The sequence below is a fragment of the Pan paniscus genome, chromosome X (assembly GCF_029289425.2).
Source record: "Pan paniscus chromosome X, NHGRI_mPanPan1-v2.0_pri, whole genome shotgun sequence".
NCBI classification, from domain to species: Eukaryota; Metazoa; Chordata; class Mammalia; order Primates; family Hominidae; genus Pan; species Pan paniscus.
Window position 1 is genome coordinate 1119839 of NC_073272.2, and position 22512 is coordinate 1142350.

Consider the following 22512-nt stretch of genomic DNA (forward strand, 5'->3'; position numbering starts at 1 on the left):
GGATCTTGCCCAAGAAAGAACTGGAGGCAAGTTCACATTGCAAACTGAAAGCAAGCTTATTAAGATAGTAAAGGGGGGCCGGGCACGGTGGCTCATGCCTGTAATCCCAACACTTTTGGAGGCTGAGGCGGGCGGATCACCTGAGCTCAGGAGTTCGAGATCAGCTTGGCCAACATGGCAAAACCACACCTTTATTAAAAATAGAAAAAATTAGCTAGGTGTGGCAGTGTGTGCCTGTAATCCCAGCTACTCGGGAGGCTGAGGCAGAAGAATCGCTTGAACCTGGGAGGTGGAGGTTGCAGTGAGCCCAGATCGCACCATTGCACTCCAGCCTGGGCAACAAGAGCAAAACTCTGTCCCCAAAAAAAGATAACTAAAAGAAAAAAATCGTGGGGAGAGATGCTCCACTACAAGGGTGTCTGATAAAGGATTCATCTTTGTCATGACTATCTTTTGCAGTAATCAATATTGTATATATACATATTATATATATTTTATTATTATTATTATTTTGAGATCATCTGGCTGTGTCACCCAGGCTGGAGGGCAGTGGTGCAATCACAGCTGACTGCTGTCTTGAATTCCTGGGCTCAAGCAATCCTCCCATCTCTGCCTCCCCAGTAGCTGGGTCAAAGGCAAATGCCACCATTCCTGGCAAATATTTGTATTTTTGTAGGGACGAGGGTTTCACTGTGTTTCCCGGGCTGGTCTTGAACTCCTAGACTCAATCTGTCTTCCTGCCTCAGCCTCCCAAAGTGGTGGGATGACAGGTGTGGGCCACCGCGCCTGGCCCAATATTATCATTTTTAAAGCAAAACGGATTCTCACACTAGGAAAGCTTTTGTTCTGAAGATATCAACACATCAGGAGGTTTCTGTGTCTGTTCAGTCCTGGGTCTGTCTAGTAAACAGTATCGATCTGTTCACATATCTTGCGTCGTCGGGAATGTCTGACCTCCAGGGAATGCTGCCCAGCCTGTCCCAGCCTCCTTGTTCCCAGCCCCTATTCAAGATGGAGTCCCTCTAAGCCAGGCGTGGTGTAATCCCAGGACTTTGGGAGGCCGAGGTGGGCGGATCACCTAAGGTCAGGAGTTCGAGACCAGCCTGGCCAACATGGAGAAACCCCATCTCTACTAAAAATACCCAAAATTAGCCGGGGCGTGGTGGCGGGCGCCTGTAATCCCAGCTACTTGGGAGGCTGAGGCAGGAGAATCGCATGAACCCGGGAGGCGGAGGTTGCAGTGAGCTGAGATCGCACCACTGCACTCCAGCCTGGGTGACAGAGTGAGACTCCGTCTCAAAATAAATAAATAAATAAATGGAACATTTAAGGCTGGGCGTGGTGGCGCACGCCCATAATCCCAATATTTTGGAAGGCTGAGGTGACAGAGGATTGCTTGAGGCCAGAGCAATTCCAGACCAGCCCGGGCAACATCGTAAGATTCCCCCATCCCTCGTGTATACAAAACAGATTAAGTTATTACAAATTTTAAGAAAGACAGAAATGAGGCATCTTAAGTTACCACCCAGATTGGGGTACTAAGAGTCTGGATTTGGACAGCTTGTTGCACGTTTTATAGGTGTGCGAAATCACATTTCACTCTTTTTGTTGAGACAGAGTCTCGTGCTGTCGCCCAGGCTGGAGGGCAGTGGCGCGATCTCTGCTCACGGCAACCTCCGCCTCCCGGGTTCAAGCGATTCTCCTGCCTCAGCCTCCTGAGTAGCTGGGATTACAGGCACCTGCCACCACACCCAGCTAATTTTTGTATTTTTTTTTTTTTTTTTTTTTGGAGACAACGTCTTACTCTGTCGCCCAGGCTGGAGTGCAATGGCGCGATCTCCGCTCACTGCAACCTCCACCTCCCGGGTTCAAGCAATTCTCCTGCATTAGCCTCCTGAGTAGCTGGGATTACAGGCACGTGCCACCATGCCCAGCTAATTTTTGTATTTATTTATTTATTTTTTTGGAGACAGCGTCTTGCTCTGTCGCCCAGGCTGGAGTGCAGTGGCGCGATCTCGGCTCACTGTAACCTCCGCCTCCCGGGTTCAAGTGATTCTCCTGCCTCAGCCTCCTGAGTAGCTGGGATTACAGGTGCCCACCACCACACCCAGCTAATTTTTGTATTTTTAGTAGGGATGGTGTTTCACCATGTTGGCCAGGCTGGTCTGGAACTCCTGACTTCAAATGATCCGCTCACCTTGGCCTCCTAAAGGGCTGGGATTACAGACATGAACCACCGAACCCGGCCGGATTTCACTCTTTAGATTTTTGGTTTAAACTCGAGAAACTCTTCTCGAGGGCTGAAAGCTCTTGGTCCCCTATAGGTTTGCTGTAGATGACAGACATGAGGCAGATTGATTAATAAGAGAAAAGACATGCACTTTATTTTTCTTTTTTTTTTTTGAGACGGAGTCTCGCTCTGTCACCGAGGCTGGAGTGCAGTGGCATGATCTCGGCTCACTGCAACCTCCACCTTCCAGGTTCAACTGATTCTCCTGCCTCAGCCTCTCCAGTAGCTGGGATTACAGGCGTGTGCTGCCATGCCTGGCTAATTGTTCTATTTTTAGTAGAGACAGGGTTGTTCCATATTGGTCAGGCTGGTCTCGAACACCTGACCTCAGGTGATCCGCCTCCCTCGGCCTCCCAGTGTGCTAGGATTAGAGGCGTGAACCACTGTACCCAGCCAGATTTACACATTGATAGAATGTGCATACACCAGATTCTTCAGAATGAGGACTCCACCCCACAATAAGGTTCAGAAGCTAGTACACCACATTGAGACTACAGAAAGGATAGGGAATTGCATCCTGGTACAAAAAAAAAAGGTTATAGGGTTGGGGGGAAAGAGGAATTCTATTGAGGAGCAATATATAATTTCTACTGGGGACTGAACTCTGATTTTTTTCTTTATTCTTTTTTATTTTATTTTATTTTATTTTTTTGAGACGGCATCTCACTCTGCCGCCCAGGCTGGAGTGCAGTGGTGCGATCTCAGCTCACTGCAACCTCCACCTCCTGGGTTCAAGCGATTCTCCCGCCTCAGCCTCCTGAGTAGCTGGGACTACAGGCACCTGCCACCATGCCCTGCTAATTTTCTTTGTATTTTTAGTAGAGATGGGGTTTCACCATGTTGGCCAGGCTGGTCTTGAACTCCTGACCTCAGGTGATCCAACCGCCTCGGCCTCCCAAAGTGCTGGGATTATACGCATGAGCCACTGCACCTAGCTTCTTCTTTTTCTTTTTTTTTTTTCTTTCTTTTTTTCTTTTTTTTTTTAGATGGAGTCTCACTCTGTCACCCAGACTGGAGTGGCACAATCTCAGCTCACCACAGCCTCTGCCTCCCAAGGTCAAGCAATTCTCCTGCCTCAGCCTCCCAAGTAGCTGAGATTACAGGCACGTACCACTACTGCCTGAGTAATTTTTGTGTTTTTAGTAGAGACAACATTTCACCAGGTTGGCCAGGCTGGTCTCAAACTCCTGACCTCAAGTGATCCACACGCCTCAGCCTCCCAAAGTGCTGGGATTATAGGCACCAGCCACCACACCGGGCCTCTGACTTTTTTCATCTTGCCCAAATTCCTATCTAAGAGGTCTGAGGAGGCAAGCCCTACAAACCATAAATTCTCATCAAATGGGATTTATTGAACCCGGTATATCGTGACTTACTTTCCAACCTGACTCTGGCAAACGTTACAAGACAGAGAAAAAAACAACATATGTTGCCCCAAAATATGTTTCTTAGCTGTATTTTTTTTTTCTGTTAAGATGGTCTCATTCTGTTTCCAAGGCTGCAGTGCAGTGGTGCAATCTTGGCTCCCTGCAACCTCCGTCTTCTAGGTTCAAGCGATTCTCCTGCCTCCTCAGCCTTCCAAATAGCTGGCATAATATGCATGAGCCATCGTGCCCAGATAACTGTTTTTACTTTTTTGTTTTTTTTTTAGTAGAGATGGGGTTTCACTGTGATGGCCAGGCTGGTCTTGAACTCCTGACCTCAGGTGATCCAACCGCCTCGGCCTCCCAAAGTGCTGGGATTATAGGCGTGAACCACTGCTCCCGGCTGGAGTACAGGGGCATAATCTTGGCTTACTGCAGCCTCTGCTTCCCAGGTTCAAGTGATTCTCCTGCCTCAGTCTCCTGAGTAGCTGGGACTACAGGCGCCCGCCACCACGCCCAGCTAATTTTTTTTTTTTTTTGTATTTTTTTTTTTTTTAGTAGAGATGGGGTTTCACTGTGTTTGCCAGGATGGTCTCGATCTCCTGACCTCATGATCTGCCCTCCTCGGCCTCCCAAAGTGCTGGGATGACAGGCGTGAGTCACCGCGCCCGGCATGAAAGGGTTTTTCATTAAAAATCCTTGTTATACCACGGAGCCCTGTGTTGGGGTAAAATATCATGATTTCCCTCACTCTCCATCATTCTTGCTTTGAATCTGAGAAGGAAGCTTGGCGGCCTCTATTTTAGGATCAGCCGAAAATTTCCAGAAAGGGGAAAGAAAACTCATTCTATAAACACAAAAAAGAAGAAGAGAAAAAAGTATAAGCGGTACAGACAAAACGCAAAGATGTTGCATAATTTTCCGTGAGTGCAAAATGTCCTGTAAACCAAAAAAGAGGTATCTGAGACAGGTCTCAGTCCATTTAGAAAGTTCATTTTGCCGAGGTTAAGGACGCCTGCCCATGACAGAGCCTCAGGAAATCGCGATGACAGGTGCTGTGGATACACAGGGCACAATTTGCTTTCATACATTTTTTTTTGGTGGGGGGGAGGGAGCTGGGGATCCAGTCTTGTTCTGTCACCCAGGCTGCAGTGCAATGGTGCAATCTCAGCTCACTATCACTGTAACCTCCGCCTCCCGTGTTCAAGCGATTCTCCTGCCTCAGCCTTCCGAGTAGCTGGGATTATAGGCACCCACTAATGCGCCCAGCTAATTTTTGTATTTTTAGTAGAGACGGCGTTTCACCATGTTGGCCAGGATGGTCTCGAACTCCTGGCCTTAAATGATCCACCTGCCTCGGCCTCCCAAAGTGCTGGGATGACGGGCTTGAGCTACTGCGTCCGGCCTTTTTTTTTTTCTTTTTTTTTTTTTTTGAGATCCAGTCTTGCTCTGTCACCCAGGCTGGAGTGCAGGGGTGCCATTTCAGCTCACTCTCACTGCAACCTCTGCCTCCCAGGTTCAAATGATTCTCCTGCCTCAGGCTCTCGAGTCACTGGGATTACAGGCGCTCACCACCACGCCCAGCTAATTTTTCTATTTTTAGTAGAGACGGGGTTTCACCATCTTGGCCAGGCTGTTCTTGAACTTCTGACCTTAAGTGATCCACCTGCCTCGGCCTCCCAAAGTGCTGGGATGACAGGCGTGAGCCACTGTGCCCGGCCTTTTTTTTTTTTTTTTTTTTTTTTTTTTTCTTTTTTGAGATCCAGTCTTGCTCTGTCACCCAGGCTGGAGTGCAGTGGTGCGATCTTCGGCTCACTCTCACTGCAACCTCTGCCTCCCGGGTTCAAACGATTCTCCTGCCTCAGCCTCCTGAGTCACTGGGATTACAGGCATGGACCACCACACGCAGCTCATTTTTGTATTTTTTTTTTTTTTTTTTTTTTGAGACAGAGTCTCATTCTGTAGCCAAGGCTGGAGTGCAGTGCTGCGATCTCGGCTCACTGCAACCTCCGTCACCCAGGTTCAAGCGATTCTCCTGCCTCAACCTCCCGAGTAGCTGAGATTACAGGCACCTGCCACCGCGCCCGGCTAATTTTTGTATTTTCAGTAGAGACAGGGTTTCACCATGTTGGCCAGGCTGTTCTCGAACTCCTGGCCTCAAGTGATCCACCTGCCTCAGCCTCCCAAAGTGCTGGGATGACAGGCATGAGCCACTGCACCCGGCCGCTTTTATACATTTTAGGGATATATGAGACATCAATCAATACGTGTAAGATATGCATTGATGATGTCCGGTAAGGCCCTAAGTGACAAAAGGTTTCATTCGAGTCCTTGATCAGTTTTCCACAGAATACACAGTTTAGCCTGGCTCAGTAAATCTGCATTTTTTTTTTTTTTTTTTTTTTTTTTTGAGACAGAGTCTCGCTCTGTTGCCCAGGCTGGAGTGCAGTCGTGCGATCTTGGCTCACTGCAACCTCCGCCTCCTGGGTTCAAGCTATTCTCCTGCCTCAACCTCCTGAGTAGCTGGGACTACAGGCGCCCACCACCATGCCCAGCTAATTTTTTTGTATTTTTAGTAGAGACGGGGTTTCACCCTGTTAGCCAGGATGGTCTCGATCTCCTGACCTCGTGATCTGCCCATCTCGGCCTCCCAAAGTGCTGGGATGACAGGCATGAGCCACCGCGCCCAGGCCTAAATCTGCATTTTTACATGAACAATAGGGCAGAGGAGCTAGGCGCAGTGGCTCACCCCTGTAATTCCAGCTCTTCAGGAGTCCGAGTCAGGTGGATCACCTGAGGTCAGGAGTTCGAGACCAGCCTGGCCAACATAGTGGAACCCCGTCTCTACTGAAAATACAAAAATTAGCCAGGTGTGGTGTGGTGGTGGGTGCCTGTAATCCCAGCTACTCAGGAGGCTGAGGCAGGAGAATCGGTTAAATCTCCCAGGCAGAGGTTGCAGTGAGTGGAGATCACGCCACTACACTCCAGCCTGGGCAACAGAGCGAAACTCTTAGTAAAAAAAAAAAAAAAGGTAGGGGAGAGGAAACAATCAGACTTTGAAATCTGTTTGTCCTTTGTCTCCAAGGATTTCCTTGTGGCCAGATTGTGAGGGAGATATGTAGTTCTTTTTTTGTTTTGTTTTGTGTTGTTTTTTGAGATGGAGTCTCTCTCTGTCACCCAGGCTGGAGTGCAATGGCACGATCTCAGCTCACTGCAACTTCCGCCTCCCAGGTTCAAGCAATTCTACTGCCTCAGCCTCCTGAGTAGCTGGGATTACAGGCATGCACTACCATGCCCAACTAATTTTTGTATTTTTAGCAGAGAAAGGGTTTCTCCACGTTGGCCAGGCTGGTCTCAAACTCCTGGCCTCAGGTGATCCACCAGCCTTGGCCTCCCAAAGTGCTGGGATTATAGGTGTGAGCCATGGCGCCCAGCCCCAGTATGTAATTTTTAAAACCTTTGTAGTACCTTATTTACGAATAAAATGCGAGGCAGGTTTGCCTAAGACAGTTTCCACTATAACCTTTCATGATTTTGGGGTCCTGAGACTTATTTACCTTTCACAGTTTACAGCAGGAAAATCCGTGGAGACAGCAGATCCGAGAAGCGGCGATGTTTGCGTAGAACCCTGTACGTGCTTCCTTCGGCCTGTCGGTAATGTGGTTGGGGATTTTCTTTTTTTTAAGTGAAGTCTAAAGAACTGAAATGTTTTGCTCCGTAATGATGAACCAGGATAGAAGTGAGAACTCAGGGCAGAAGAATCTGAATGAGGAACTGTCTGACCTATGACAAATTTAACATGTCACGTTCCCTCCGAGACAGTACACATCCTCCTGAAACAGCGTGACAAGGCACATCCTCCTGAAGGGTCTCCAGGCAGAAGAGACGCATGAACCTGTCAAAAAAAAAAAAAAAGAGCCGGCCAGGCGCAGTGGCTCAAGCCTGTAATCCCAGCACTGTGGGAGGCTGAGGCGGGGGGATCATCAGGTCAGGAGTTCCAGACCAGCCTGGCCAACATGGTGAAACCCCATCTCTGCTAAAAATACAAAAATTAGCTGGGTGTAGTGGCAGGTGCCTCTAGTCCCAGCTACTCCGCAGGCCGAGGCAGGAGAATCGCTTGAACCCAGGAGGCGTAGGTTGCAGTGAGCCAAGATCGCGCCACTGCACTCCAGCCTGGGCAACAGAGCGACAGTCCGTCCCAAACACTGCAAAATATTTAAAGAGATTTATTCTGAGCCAAATATGAGTGAGCAAGAAGGCCCAGGGAAAATAGTGTAAAGAGATCCTGAGAACACGTATCCAAGCTGGTTGAGCGGCAGTTTGGTTTTATATGTTTTTGTTTGTTTACTTATTTTACTTTATTTTATTTTATTTATTTATTTATTTATTTTGAGATGAAGCCTTGCTCAGTCTGTTAGGCTGGAGTGCAGTGGCGCGATCTCGGCTCACTGCAACCTCCGCCTCCCGGGTTCACGCCATTCTCCTGCCTCAGCCTCCCGAGTAGCTGGGACTACAGGCGCCCGCCACCACGCCCAGCTAATTTTTTGTATTTTTAGTAGAGAAGGGGTTTCACCGTGTTAGCCAGGATGGTCTCGATCTCCTGACTTCGTGATCCGCCCGCCTCAGCCCCCCAAAGTGTTGGGATTACAGGCGTGAGCCACCACACCCGGCCAATTTTTGTATTTTTAGTAGCGACGGGGTTTCACCATGTTGGCCAGGCTGGTCTCAAACTTGTGACCTCACATGATCTGCTCACCTCAGCCTCCCAAAGTGCTGGGATTACAGGCGTGAGCCACCGTGTCTGGCTGTTTTATTTTATTTGTTTTATTTTTTGTGACAGAGTCTCACTCTGTCGCCCAGGCTGGAGTGCAGTGGAGCGATCTCAGCTCACTGCAACCTCTGCCTCCGGAGTTGGAGTAATTCTCCCACCTCAGCCTCCCAGGTAACTGGCATTACAGAGGTACGCCACCACGCCTGGCTAAATTTTGTTTGTTTGTTTGTTTGTTTTTGTTTTTCAGTAGACACAGGGTTTCACTATGTTGGCCAGGCTGGTCTCGAACTCCTGACCTCACCTGATCTGCCTGCCTCAGCATCCAGAAGTACTGGGATTACAGCCGTGAGCCACCTCACCCAGCCAGCAGCTTGGTTTTATGTTTGTTTATATATTTATATATTTATTTATTTATTTATTTTTAATTTTTGGAGACGGAGTCTTGCTCTGTTGCCTGGGCTGGAGAGCAGCGGCATGATCTTGGCTCACGGCAACCTCTGCCTCCCGAGTTCCAGTGATTCTCCTGCCTCAGCCTCGCGAGTAGCTGGGAGTACAGGCGCCCGCCATGACACCCGGCTAGTTTTTGTATTTGTAGTAGAGAGAGGGTTTCACCGTATTGTCCAGGCTGGTCTTGAACTCCTGTCCTCAAGTGATCCACCCACCTGAGCCTCTCAAAGTGCTGGGATTGCAGGCGTGAGCCTCTGTGGTCAGCCAACAGACAGTTTTGCAGGACCATTTCAAAATATGTCAAGTAAATATATTTTGGGGTGAAATGTATTTTAAAGTGGCATATACTGATTTCCCACAGTCTTGTCTGGGGAGGCATATCCTGGCCTCCTAGAAAGCATACACAGTAGCAGACAGGTGTGGTGGCTCACGCCTGCAATCCCAGACCTTTGGGAGGCCGAGGCAGGTGGATCACAAGGTCAGGAGATCGAGACCATCTTGACCAACATGGTGAAATGCTGTCTCTACTAAAAATACAAAAATTAGCTGGGCGTGGTGGTGCATGCCTGTAATCCCAGCTACTCGGGAGGCCGAGGCAGGAGGACCACTTGAACCCAGGAGGCGGAGGTTGCAGTGAGCTGAGATCGCGCCACTGCACTCCAGCCTGGGAGACAGAGCGAGGCTCCGTCTCTAAATAAATAAAGCTTACGCAGTAGCTGAGAAGACAGGGAAAGGAGGTGAAGAAATGACAGAAAGCTTAGAAGTCGCTCGTTATAACCCCTTCCTGCCCCATCTCATGGTTCTCTTAAAGCATCAACCAAGGGTGCTTGTGTTACAGGAAAGGGGTTCGGATCCAGCCCCCAAGAGGGGGTTCTTGGATCTCACGCAAGAAAGAATTCAGGGCTGCCAGGCGCGGTGGCTCACACCTGTAATCCCAGCACCTTGGGAGGCAGAGGTGGGTGGATCACGAGGTCAGGAGTTCGAGACCAGCCTGACCAACATGGTGAAACCCCGTCTCTACTAAAAATACAAAACTTAGCCAGGCGTGGTGGTGCGTGCCTGTAGTCCCAGCTACTCGGGAGACAGAGGCATGAGAATGGTGTGAACCCGGGAGGTGATGCTTGCAGTGAGTGGAGATCATGCCACTACACTCCAGCCTGGGCGATAGAGTGAGTCCATCTAAAAAAAAAAAAAAAAAAAAAAAAAAAAAAAAAAAATTCAGGGTGAGTCAGCAGTGCAAAGCCAAAGCAAATTTATTACAAAAGTAAAATAGTGAAAGAATAGCTACTCCAGAGGCCGGGCGCAGTGGCTCATGCCCGTAATCCCAGCACTTTGGGAGGTTGAGGTGGGCAGATCACCTGAGGTCAGGAGTTCGAGACCAGCCTGACCAACATGGTGAAACCCCATCTCTACTAAAAATACAAAAATTAGCCAGGCATGTTGGTGCGTGCCTGTAGTCCCAGCTACTCGGAGGCTGAGGCAGTAGGATTGCTTCAACTTAGGAGACGGAGGTTGCAGTGAGCCGAGATGGCACCACTGCACTCCAGCCTGGGCGAGAGAATGAGACTCAGTCTCAAAAAAAAAAAAAAAATTTCAGGGCGAGCAAGTTTATTATGAAAGTAAAATTGTGAAAGACTAGGTACTCCAGAGGCCAGGCGCAGTGGCTCATACCTATAATCCCAGCACTTTGGGAGCCCGAGGCAGGTGGATCACCTGAGGTCAGGAGTTCGAGACCAGCGTGGCCGACATGGTGAAACCCCATCTCTACTAAAAATACAAAAATTAGCCAGGCATGTTGGTGCGTGCCTGTAGTCCCAGCTACTCGGAGGCTGAGGCAGTAGAATCACTTGAACCTAGGAGACAGAGGTTGCAGTGAGCCGAGACGGCGGCACTGTACTCCAGCCTGGGTGACAGAGTGAGACTCCATCTCCAAAAAATAAATAAATAAGTCAACCAAGAAGGCCGTACGTACAGTGGCTCACACCTGTCATCCCATCACTTTGGGAGTCCGAGGCAGGGGGATCACTTGAGATCAGGAGTTTGAGACCAGCCTGGCCAACATGGTGAAACCCTGTCTCTACTAAAAATACAAAAATTAGCCGGGCATGGTGGCAGGCGCCTGTAATCCCAGCTACTCGGGAGGCTGAGGCAGGAGGATCGCTTTAACCCGGGAGGCGGAGGTTGCAGTGAGCCGAGATCGTGCCATTGCACTCCAGCCTGGGCAACAGAGCAAGACCGTCTACAAAATAATAATAATAATTAATAATAATAATAATAACTAGTGCAAGAGAAGTACACAAATATCCCAAACATTTAGTGACTCAGCAGAGGGGGCCAGTCTCACGGAACAAGAGTTCTACACCTGTTACCACCACCTGGGGAGTTGTGTCTGAATCTCAACATTTAGTGACTCAGCAGAGGGGGGCCAGTCTCAAGGAACAGGACTTCTACACCTGTTACCACCACCTGGGGTGTTGTATCTGGATCTCAATGTCAGGCCCACCCAGACAGAACGTGCATCTCTAGGGTGCCACAGGAGAGTCTGTCCAGTGCCCAGAAACACCTGCAGGACCCAGAAGCAGGCTCCAAGAAGCGGGGTGCCGCAGTCCAGTGGGGGAAGTGGCCACATCCCTGTCATGTGGGCTACAGATGAGTGAGGGGGCAGGGGCAGGAGAAGAAGAAACAGGTGTGGCCTACATGCTTTTACTTCCTTTTAGCAAGCGAGGTTCCTCTTGCAGAGGAACGGTCTGAGAGACACAACCGTTTTTTTTTGTTTGTTTGTTTTTCCTTGAGACAGAGTCTCCCTCTGTCACCCAGGCTGGAGGGCAGTGGCGCGATCTCGGCTCACTGCAGCCTCCACCTCCTGGGTTCAAGCGATTCTCCTGCCTCAGCCTCCCGAGTAGCTGGGATTACAGGTGCCCACCACCCCACCTGGCTAATTTTTGTATTTCTAGTAGAGACGAGGTTTCATCGTATTAGCCAAGCTGGTCCCGAACTCCTGACCTCAGGCGATCCGCCTGCCTTGGCCTCCCAAAGTGCTGGGATTACAGGCGTGAGCCACTGTGCCCGGCCAAGAGACGCAATCTTTCAGAGAGGAGGTTTGGAGCAGGAACCGCAGGGTGGACAGATGGGTCCCACCAGGTGCAGACGCTTGAACTAAAGATGCTACAAAGGCCGGGTGCAGTGGCTCATGCCTGTAATTCCAGCAGTTTGAGAAGCTGAGGCAGGCAGATCATCTGAGGTCAGGAGTTCGAGCCCAGCCTGGCCAACATGGCAAAACAGCCTCTCTACTAAAAATGCAAAATTAGCCTGGCATAATGGCGGGTGCCTATAATCCCAGCTACTTGGGAGGCTGAGGCAGGAGAATCGCTTGAACCCGGGAGGCGGAGGTTGCAGTGAGCCGAGATTGCACCACTGCACAGCCTGGGCGACAAGAGTGAAACTCTGTCTCAAAAAAAAAAAAAAAAAAAAAAAAGAAGAAGAAGAAAAGAAATACATTAGTTTGGTCCATAAAGGCGGGACAACTCAAAGTGGGGGCTTCCAGGCTATAAATGAATTTAAACATTTTCTGGTTGACAATTGGTTGAGTTTGTAGCTCCTCCTCCTTCTCTTCTTCCTCCTCCTTCTCCCCCCTTCCTCCTCTTCCTCCTCCTCCTTCTTCTTCTCTTCTTTCTTCTTCTTCTTCTTCCTCCTCCTTCTCCTCCTCCTTTTTCTTCTTCTTCCTTATGGGCTTGGATAGAAGTATATCGACATGGATCCACCATTTGTAGAATCATACCGAGTAGCTTCTTTTCTCCTCCTCCTTCTCCTCCTGCTCCATCCCCTCCTCTTCCTCCTACTCCTCCTTCTCTTCCTTCTCCTCCTCCTCCTCCTCCTTCTCCTCCTCCTTCTCCTCCTCCTTCTCCTCCTCCTTCTCCTCCTCCTTCTCCTCCTCCTCCTTCTCCTCCTCCTCCTTCTCCTCCTCCTTTTCCTTCTCCTCCTCCTCCTTCTCCTACTCCTCCTTCTCCTCCTCCTTCTTCTCCTCCTCCTGCTCCTTCTCCTCCTCCTTCTCCTCCTGCTCCTTCTCCTCCTCTTCCTCCTACTCCTCCTTCTCTTCCTTCTCCTCCTCCTCCTCCTCGTCCTTCTCCTCCTCCTTCTCCTCCTCCTGCACCTTCTCCTCCTCCTCCTTCTTCTTCTTCCTTTTTCGCATAAAGAAGTATCAAATAAGAGTAGTTTCACTGCCCTAAAAATCCTCTGAGGTCCATGTATTCATCCCTCCGTCTGCCCAACACCAACCAACTCCAGATCTTTTTACTGTTTCCATGATTTTGTCTTTTCCACAGTGTCCAAGTGTTAGAATGACTCAGTCTGCAGCCATCTCAAAGTGGCTTCTTTCCCTTAGTCATAAGTATTTAAACTTCATTCATGTCGTTTTATGTACTCACACTTTCTTTCTTCCTCTTCTTTTTTTTTTTTTCACTTGCCTTTTATAGCTGTTGCAAAAGTCAAGATTTTAAAAAAAGTATAAAAGAGCAGGGCCGGGCGCGGTGGCTCACACCTGTAATCCCAGCACTTTGGGAGGCCGAGGCAGGTGGATCACGAGATCAGGAGATCGAGACTATCCTGGCTAACACGGTGAAAGCCTGTTTCTACTAAAAATAAAAAATAAAAAAAATTAGCTGGGTGTGGTGGTGGGCGCCTGTAGTCCCAGCTACTTGGGAAGCTGAGGCAGGAGAATGGTGTGAACCTGGGAGGTGGAGGTTGCAGTGAGCCGAGATCGCGCCACTGCACTCCAGCCTGGGTGACAGAGCGTGACTTCGTCTCAAAAAAGAAAAAAAAAAGTACAAAAGAGCAAAACAAAACGAAACAAAAGTTATGAAAATGAAAACCTGAGCCATCCTTTATCTTATTTCCCCAAATCCACTAATTATTAACAGAAAGTAAAAGCTACGAAAAATGAACGAAAGTGACTGCAATTTCCTTGAAGTGTGTTAGAACCTGCCTTTAGTGTCAGCTATGGGTTCCCTCGTGAAGGTCAGCTGAGCCATGACCCGTGAACCATGGAAGCTTGACTCTAGATTGACCATCTTGAGATGCCAAAGATGTCCACGTCCTAATCCCATGTGCGAGACAGAATAATGGCCCCAAAGATGTCCACGTCCTAATCCCCATGTGATAGACAGAATAATGGCCCCAGAGATGTCCACAGCCTAGTCCCATGTGGGAGACAGAATAATGGCCCTGCAGACCTTCCCCAGCTGGCCATGACCCCTCATTTGACCAGGTCAGCAGCTGACCACCATCCTGGGTTTGTTTCCCCAAATCACCTCCCTGGGGTCCCCTGCCAGGAATGTCCTGGGAGAGGCAACCTTCTCACTGTGTGATATTTTCTCTCCTGCAGCTCTTCCCTTCTCTCTGACCAGCACCATGCTTCTCCTGGTGACAAGCCTTCTGCTCTGTGAGTTACCACACCCAGCATTCCTCCTGATCCCAGGGAAATCGGGTAAGTATGGAAACCTGGCTGAACCTTCTCCGCGGCCCCTGTTTAGATGTCCTGCATCTGGAGACCTATCTGGATACGTGGGCCCATCTGCATTTCATCTCTAATGTTTATGAGGGACCCAATAAGCACCAGCCAACCCACCAGAAGCTCAGAGCGCCTCTTGTTCTCACCTCCTTTTCTGCTGTTAATTCCCATCCACCCATTCTACAGATGAGAAAACGGAGGCTCAGATACCTCCACAGTTTAACCCAATGACCATCCAGGTAGTGATGGGGCCAGGATGAGCACCCATGTCTGCATGGGCCAAAGTGTTCCTTCCTTCCTTCCTTCGTTCCTCCTTTCTTTTGTTTCCTTCCTTTTTCCTCCCTTCCTTCTTCCCTCCCTTGCTTCCTTCTCTTCCTCCTGCCCTCCCTCTTTCCATCCTTCCTTCTCTCCTTCCTTCCATCCTTCTCTCCCTCCTGATTCATTTCTTCTTTCTTTCTTTCTCTTCCTTCCTTCCCTCCTTCCCTTTCTCTCTTTCTTCCTTCCATTGTTTCTTTCTTTCCTTCCTTCTTCCCTCCCTCCCTTCTTTCTTTCTCTTTCTTCCTTCCTTCCCTCCTTCCCTCTCTCTCTTTCTTCCTTCCATTGTTTCTTTCTTTCCTTCCTTCCCTCCCTCCCTCTCTCTCTCTCTTTCTTTCTTTCTCCTTCTTTGTTTGTTCTCCTTCTTTGTTTCTTTTTTCCTCTTTCTTCTTTCTTTCTTTCTTTCTTTCCTTCTTTCTTTTTCTTTTTTTTCAGAGTCTCCCTCTTGTTGCCCAGGCTGGAGTGCAATGGCTCAATCTCAGCTCACTGCAAACTCAGCCTCCCGGGCTCAAGCGATTCTCCTGCCTTAGCCTCCCGAGTAGCTGGGATTACAGGCGCTAATCCCACCGAGTAGGTGGGATTACACCACCATGCCCAGCTAATTTTTGTATTTCTAATAGAGACGGGGTTTTGTCATGTTGGCCAGGCTGGTCTCAATCTCCTGGCCTCAGGTGATCCCGTGCCTCGGCCTCCCAAAGTGCTAGGATTACAGCTATGAGCCACCACACCCAGCCTCTTGTTTGTTGACTTCTTAATAACAGCCACTGTGACTGGCGTGGAATGATAGCTCATTGTGGTTTTGATTTGCATTTCCGGGAGGCACCCTCTTGACTGAGGGTGTCAGGGCCTGCTTCAGGAAAATATTTCCAGGTGTTTGTGACCTGGTTCAGGGAAGACAGACAAAGACAGCTTTCTGTTTCTGCAATTTTCTCAAATTCCTTCAGCTTTATATAAAACTGCCAAGGTTCCATAATTTGGGAAGCGTGTTCAGAGCCACATCACTCTGGACAAAGAGCCTTTGCCTGTTCTCATTCAAGCGGTTTTCTTTCTCTCTCTCTCTTTTTTTTTTTTTTTTTTTTTTGAGACAGGATCTCGCTCTGTCTCCCAGGCTGGAGTGCAGTGGCGTGATCTCGGCTCACTGCAGCCTCAACTTTCTGGGATCAAGTATCCTCCCACTCCAGCCTCCCAAGTAGCTGGGACTGCAGAAATACACCACCATGCCAAGCTAATTTAATTTTTTTTTTTAATTTTATAGAGGAGATCTTGCTATGTTGCCAAGACTAGTTTTTGATTTTTTTTTTTTTTTTGAGATGGAGTCTTACTCTGTCTCCCAGGCTGGAGTGCAGTGGCGAGATCTCGGCTCACTACAGCCTCCACCTCCTGGGTTCAACCGATTCTCCTGCCTCAGCCTCCTGAGTAGCTGGGATTACAGGTACCCGCCACCATGTCCACCTAATTTTTTTGTATTTTTAGTAGAGACAGGGTTTCACCATGTTGGCCAGGCTGGTCTCGAACTCCTGACCTCAGGTGATCCGCCCACCTCAGCCTCCCAAAGTGCTGGGATTGCAGGCGTGAGCCACCGCGCCCGGCCAGTTTTTGATGATTTCTGCAGTAAACATCTCCATGTGGAGAAGGAGCAAGCTGGGACCACAGATGTGCACCGCCACGCCTGCCTAATTTAAATTTTTTTAAAAATTGTTTTTTTTTAAGAGATGCGATCTTGCTATGTTGCCCAGATGGATCCCAACCTACTGGGCTCAAGTCAGCTTTTTGCCTCAGCCTCCCAAGGTGCTGGGATTAGAGGCGTGAGCCACCACCCCCAGTCTTCAGATGATTTTCGAATGTTTCTGCAGCAGAAATCTCCTTTTTCAGAAACAGCCAGGGGGCTGTGAAAAGGAGGGAAGATGGACAAGGGAGGAACAGATACCTGAGGATGTGGGACGTCCTGGGGCCACGTGGGTGACAGAGGAAAATCAGCAGGCTTCAGCCCTGAACTTCACCTCCCAGAGCCGGGTGGGAGGAGAGAAAACAGGGCCGGCCGGGCACGGTGGCTCACGCCTGTTATCCCAGCACTTCGGGAGGCTGAGGCAGGTGGATCACCTGAGGTCGGCAGTTCGAGACCAGCCTGACCAACATGGTGAAACCCCGTCTCTACTAAAAATACAAAAGTTAGCTGGGCATGGTGGTCGGCGCCTGTAATCCCAGCTACTCGGGAGGCTGAGGCAGGAGAATCACTTGAACCCGGATGGCGGAGCTTGCAGTGAGCTGAGATCACACCACTGCACTCCAGCCTGGGAGACAAAGCCAGACTCCGTCTCAAAAAAAAAAAAAAAAAAAAAAAGGAAAAGAAAAGAGGAAATTCTGAATCCAGTGCCCGCTCCTTGCAGATCTGCGAACAGTGGTACCAGCCTCTAGTCTCAATGTGAGGTTTGACTCCAGGACAATGAATTTAAGCTGGGACTGCCAAGAAAACACAACCTTCAGCAGGTGTTTCTTAACTGACAAGAAGAACAGAGTCGTGGAACCCAGGGTGAGACGAATTTCCCATGCTCAACCCCTGTCCTTTACACACCCCTTTCTGAGTTAAAAGCAACAGGGCCAGCCGGGCGCGGTGGCTCACGCCTGTAATCCCAGCACTTTGGGAGGCCGAGGTGGGCGGATCACCTGAGGTCGGGAGTTCGAGACCAGCCTGACCAACATGGTGAAACCCCATCTCTATTACAAATACAAAATTAGCCGGGCGTGCTGGTGCATGCCTGTAATCCCAGCTACTCGGGAGGCTGAGGGCAGGAGAATTACTCGAACCCGGGAGGTGGAAGTTGCAGTGAGTCGAGCTTGTGCCATTGCACTCCAGCCTGGGCGACAGAGCGAGACTCCGTCTCATAAAATAAAATAAGGCCGGGTGTGGTGGCTCACACTTGTCATCCCAGCACTCTGGGAGGCCGAGGCAGGTGGATCACCTGAGGTCAGGAGTTCAAGACCAGGCTGACCAACATGGTGAAACCCTGTCTCTACTAAAAACACAAAAATTAGTCGGGCGTGGTGGCAGGCATCTGTAATCCCAGCTACTTGGGAGGCTGAGGCAGGAGAATCACTTGAACCCGGGAGGTGGAGGTTGCAGTGAGCTGGGTGTGGTGGCAGGTGCCTGTAATCCCAGCTACTCGGGAGGCTGAGGCAGGAGAATTACTCGAACTCGGGAGGCGGAGGTTGCGGTGAGCTGAGATGGTGCCATTGCACTCCAGCCTGGGCAACAAGAGCAAAACTCTGTCTCAAAAAATAATAATAATAAATTCAATTAAATAAAAGCGAGAGGGCCACAGACACAAACAACACAAGTGTGGTATTTGGAGAAATGTCAGAGCCAATAATCTCACGGGGACCGGGAAAGTGCTGTTAGCTCATGTCCACAATGTGTACCAGGGCCTGATTCCCTGAGGCAGAGCCTGTGTTACCGTATTTTACCCCAAGAGTGTATTTTACCCCAAGAGAAGAGAAATCCTGGCAAATGCAGTTGGTTGTGCGCCTGGGTCTGTGGTGGAAGTAGGACGGAGAAAGTAAAGTGTCAGTCACGTTGTCAGTGTGTCACCGTCCTGGTTCCCCAAGGGATTAAGGTCAGGGTTTTTGGAACACAGGAGACAGAGACAGAAGAGCGGGGAGAGGGGAGGGAAGGAGGGAGAAACACAGAGAAAGAATAGAAGGAGGAGGGAGAGGAAGAGAGAAATATGGGTGATCGATAGGTAGGTGATAGATGATTTATTGACTGATAGGTGATAATAGGTGATTGGAAGATTGATAATCAATTCCATAGGTAGATGTTACACGGAGCGATGCGTGGTCTTGCTATGTTACCCCAGATGACATACTTTTTTTTTTTTTTTTTTTTTGAGATGGAGTTTCGCTCTGTCGCCCAGGCTGGAGTGCACTGGCGTGAGCTCAGCTCCCTGCAACCTGTGCCTCCTGGGTTCAAGCGATTCTCCTATCTCAGCCTCCCAAGTAGCTGGGATTACAGGTGCCCACCACCACACCTGGCTAATTTTTGTATTTTTAGTAGAGACGGGGTTTCACCGTTGGCCGGGCTGGTCTCGAACTCCTGACCTCAAGTGATCCACCCACCTCCGCCTCCCAAAGTGCTGGCATTACAGGTGTGAGCCACTATGTCCGACCCTTTTTTTGGGGGGATGGAGTCTCTGTCTGTCGCCCAGGCTGGAGTGCACTGGCGTGATCTCAGCTCACTGCAACCTGTGCCTCCCGGTTTCAAGAGAGTCTCCTGCCTCAGCCTCCCGAGTAGCTGGGATTACAGGTGCCTGCCACCACAACTGGCTAATTTTTTAATTTTTAGTAGAGATGGGGTTTCACCATGTTGGCCAGGCTGGTCTTGAACTCCTGACCTCAAGTGATCCACCCGCCTCGGCCTCCCAAAGTGCTGGGATTATAGGTGTGAGCCACGGCACCTGGCCTCTAGTCTGATACTTTCAGCACTGCTAGAGTATAAGATTGAGTTTTCACCTGCAAGCTGGTATTTGGCGTATCCACTCAGAGTCCTCGGAGGAAGCTTAGGGGGATGATTTCACAAAGGGAGGCAGGTGCATGTCGCCAAATCCAGGTAAAAACCAATACCATGGCCGGGCGTGGTGGCTCACGCCTGTAATCCCAGCACTTTGGGAGGGCGAGGCGGGTGGGTCACCTGAGGTCAGGAGTTTGAGACCAGCCTGGCCAACATGGTGAAACCCTGTCTCTACTACAAATACACAAATTAGCAGGGTGTGGTGGCAGGTGTCTGTAATCCGAGCTACTCGGGAGGCTGAGGCAGGAGAATTGCTTGAACCTGGAAGGCGGAGGGCGCAGTGAGCTGAGATCGCGCCACTGCACTCCAGCCTGAAGACTGTAGGAGACAGAAGGTTGTTTCCTAATCGGCTCTGTCTGGTTGCAATTCTTCAGCTCAGTAACAACGAATGTTCGTGCACATTTCGTGAAATCTGTCTGCATGGAGGAGTCACATTTGAGGTTCACGTGAATACTAGTCAAAGAGGATTTCAACAGAAACTGCTTTATCCAAATTCAGGTAAGCAGGACAGCTCAGGGATCCGTTTACAGCACTGGCCCCACCACCCCGCCAGCATCAAAGTACATCCCGTTGGACTTCGGAGTGAAAATTACTTTGTTTCTACCTCTTCCCAGGAAGGGAGGGTACTGCTGCTCAGAATTTCTCCTGTTTCATCTACAATGCGGATTTAATGAACTGCACCTGGGCGAGGGGTCCGGCGGCCCCCCGTGACGTCCAGTATTTTTTGTACATACAAAACTCAAAGTAAGTGTTCACCTCATGTGAAGAATTATGAGGAATGCAGGGATGGGAGAAAAAATCATGCTGGTTTTCTTTTTTTCCTTTTTCTTTTTTTAAGACATGGTCTTGCTCTGTTGCCCAGGCTGGAATGCAATGGTGCCACCTCGGCTCACTGCAACCTCGACCTCCTGGGTTCAAGCAATTTTCCTGCCTCAGCTTCCCAGGTAGCTGGGATTCCAGGCACCCGCCACCACATCCAGCTAAATTTTGTATTTTTAGTAGAGACGGGGTTTTGCCATGTTGCCCAGGTTGGTCTCGAACTCCTGAGCTGAAGTGGTCTGCCTGCCTTGGCCTCCCAAAGTGTTGGGATTACAGGCGTGAGCCACCACACTAGGCCCCATATATGTATTTAGAGACAGAGTCTTGCTCTGTCGCCCGCCCAGGCTGGAGTGTAGTGATGTGATCTCAGCTCCCTGCAACCTGCGCCTCCCTCCAGGGTTCAAGTGATTCTCCTGCCTCAGCCTCCCAAGTAGCTGGCACTACAGGTGCACTCCACCACACCTGTCTAATTTTTGTATTTTTAGTAGAGACAGGGTTTCACCATGCTGGCCAGGTTGGTCTCGAACTCCTGACCTCAAGTGATCTGCCTGCCTCAACCTCCCCAAAGTGCTGGGATTACAGGCGTGAGCCACTGCACCTGGACTGTTTTTTGTTGTTGTTGTTTTGTTTTGTGTTTTTTGTTTTGTTTTGTGTTTTTTGTTTTGTTTTGTGTTTCTTTTTGTTTTGCCTTGTGTTTTTGTGTTCTTGTTTTGTTTTGTGTTTCTGTGTTTTTCTTTTGTTTTTGTGTTTTTTTGGTTGCATGTTTTTGTGGTGTTTTGTGTTTTTGTGTTTTTGTTTTTTGTGTTTTTGTTTTGTTTTGTGTTTTGTTTTGTGTTTGTTTTTGTTTTGTTTTGTGTTTTTGTTTTGTGTTGTGTTTGTTTTTGTTTTGTTTTGTTTTTTTGTTTGTGTTTTAGTGTTTTTGTTTTGTGTTTTTGTTTTGTTTTGTGTTTGTTTTTGTTTTGTGTTTTTGTGTTTTTGTTTCATTTTGTTTTGTTTTGTGTTTTTGTGTTTTGTTTTGTTTTTGTTTTTGTTTTGTTTTGTGTTTTTGTGTTTTGTTTTGTGTTTTTGTGTTTTGTGTTTTTGTTTTGTTTTGTGTTTTTGTGTTTTGTGTTTTTGTGTTTTGTTTTGTGTTTGTTTTTGTTTTGTGTTTTTGTGTTTTTGTTTTGTGTTTTGTGTTTTATTTTGTGTTTTTGTGTTTTGTTTTGTGTTTTTGTTTTGTGTTTTTGTGTTTTGTTTCGTGTTTGTTTTTGTTTTGTTTTGTGTTTTGTGTTTTTATGTTTTGTTTTGTGTTTTTGTTTTGTTTTGTGTTTTTGTGTTTTTGTTTTGTGTTTTGTTTTGTGTTTTTGTGTTTTTTTGTTTTGTGTTTTTGTTTTGTGTTTTTGTGTTTTGTTTTGTGATTGTTTTTGTTTTGTTTTGTGTTTTTGTGTTTTGTTTTGTTTTCCTGATTGCTCTCTGAGCACTTTCTAATCTTTCAGGAGAAGGAGGGAGATCCGGTGTCCTTATTACATACAAGACTCAGGAACCCATGTGGGATGTCACCTGGATAACCTGTCAGGATTAACGTCTCGCAATTACTTTCTGGTTAACGGAACCAGCCGAGAAATTGGCATCCAATTCTTTGATTCACTTTTGGACACAAAGAAAATAGGTGAGAATAACACATATGATTTTCCTATTGTTTATAGGTGAAATGGAATTTGCCTTAAAATCTGTGTAACTGAGGCCAGGTGTGGTGTCTCACACCTGTAATCTCAGCACTTTGGGAGGCCGAGGCAGGCCGATCACCTGAGATCGGGTGTTCAAGACCAGCCTGACCAACATGGGGAAACCCCATCTCTACTAAAAATACAAAAATTAGCCAGGCGTGGTGGCACGTGCCTGTAATCCCAGCTACTCGGAAGGCTGAGGAGAATCACTCGAACCTAGGAGGTGGACATTGCAATGAGGTGAGATTGTGCCACTGCACTCCAGCTTGAGCGACAGAGCAAGACTCTGTCTCAAAAACAAACAAACAAAAATCTGTGTAACTTTGGTGCTGTAACAAATTAGAACTGAGCTGATTTAACTTTCCTTTTTTTGAGATACAGTCTCGCTCTGTCACCCAGGCTGGAGTGCAGTGGTGCAATCTCAGCTCACTGCAACCTCTGCCTCCCAGGTTCAAGTGATTCTCCTGTCTCAGCCTCCTTAGTAGCTTGGATTACAGGTGCACACCACCACGCTCGGCTAATTTTTGTATTTTTAGTAGAGACAGTGTTTCACCATCTTGGCCGGGCTGGTCTCGAACTTCTGACCTCAGATGATCCGCCTGCCTCAGCCTCCCAAAGTGCTGGGATTACAGGCGTGAGCCACCGCGCCTGACCTCCCTCTTTACCTCCTTCCTTCTTTCCTTCCTCCCTGCCTTTCTGCCTTTCTTCTCTCTTCCCTTTTCTTCCTTCC

General features: G+C 48.6%; 1 protein-coding gene across 7 annotated transcripts in view; it reads left to right on the forward strand.

Moving 5' to 3' along the window:
• Positions 1-22512, forward strand: part of LOC129395249 (granulocyte-macrophage colony-stimulating factor receptor subunit alpha) — a 90448-nt gene that overhangs the window by 18380 nt on the left and 49556 nt on the right. For 2 of the 7 annotated variants that reach the window (XR_010111226.1, XM_055106248.2), the window contains exons 2-7: positions 7221-7308; positions 14253-14354; positions 17081-17223; positions 19632-19755; positions 19872-20001; positions 21552-21724. Coding sequence is in view for 4 of the 7 variants with exons in the window: in XM_055106248.2 (XP_054962223.1) it covers positions 14279-14354; positions 17081-17223; positions 19632-19755; positions 19872-20001; positions 21552-21724 (646 nt within the window). In the remaining 3 variants the exon portion in view is untranslated. Of the gene's footprint in view, positions 1-1856; positions 4707-7220; positions 7309-14252; positions 14355-17080; positions 17224-19631; positions 19756-19871; positions 20002-21551; positions 21725-22512 lie in introns of those variants that run through there. The other 5 variants (XM_055106250.2, XM_063601712.1, XM_055106249.2 and 2 more) reach the window with 5 other exon arrangements.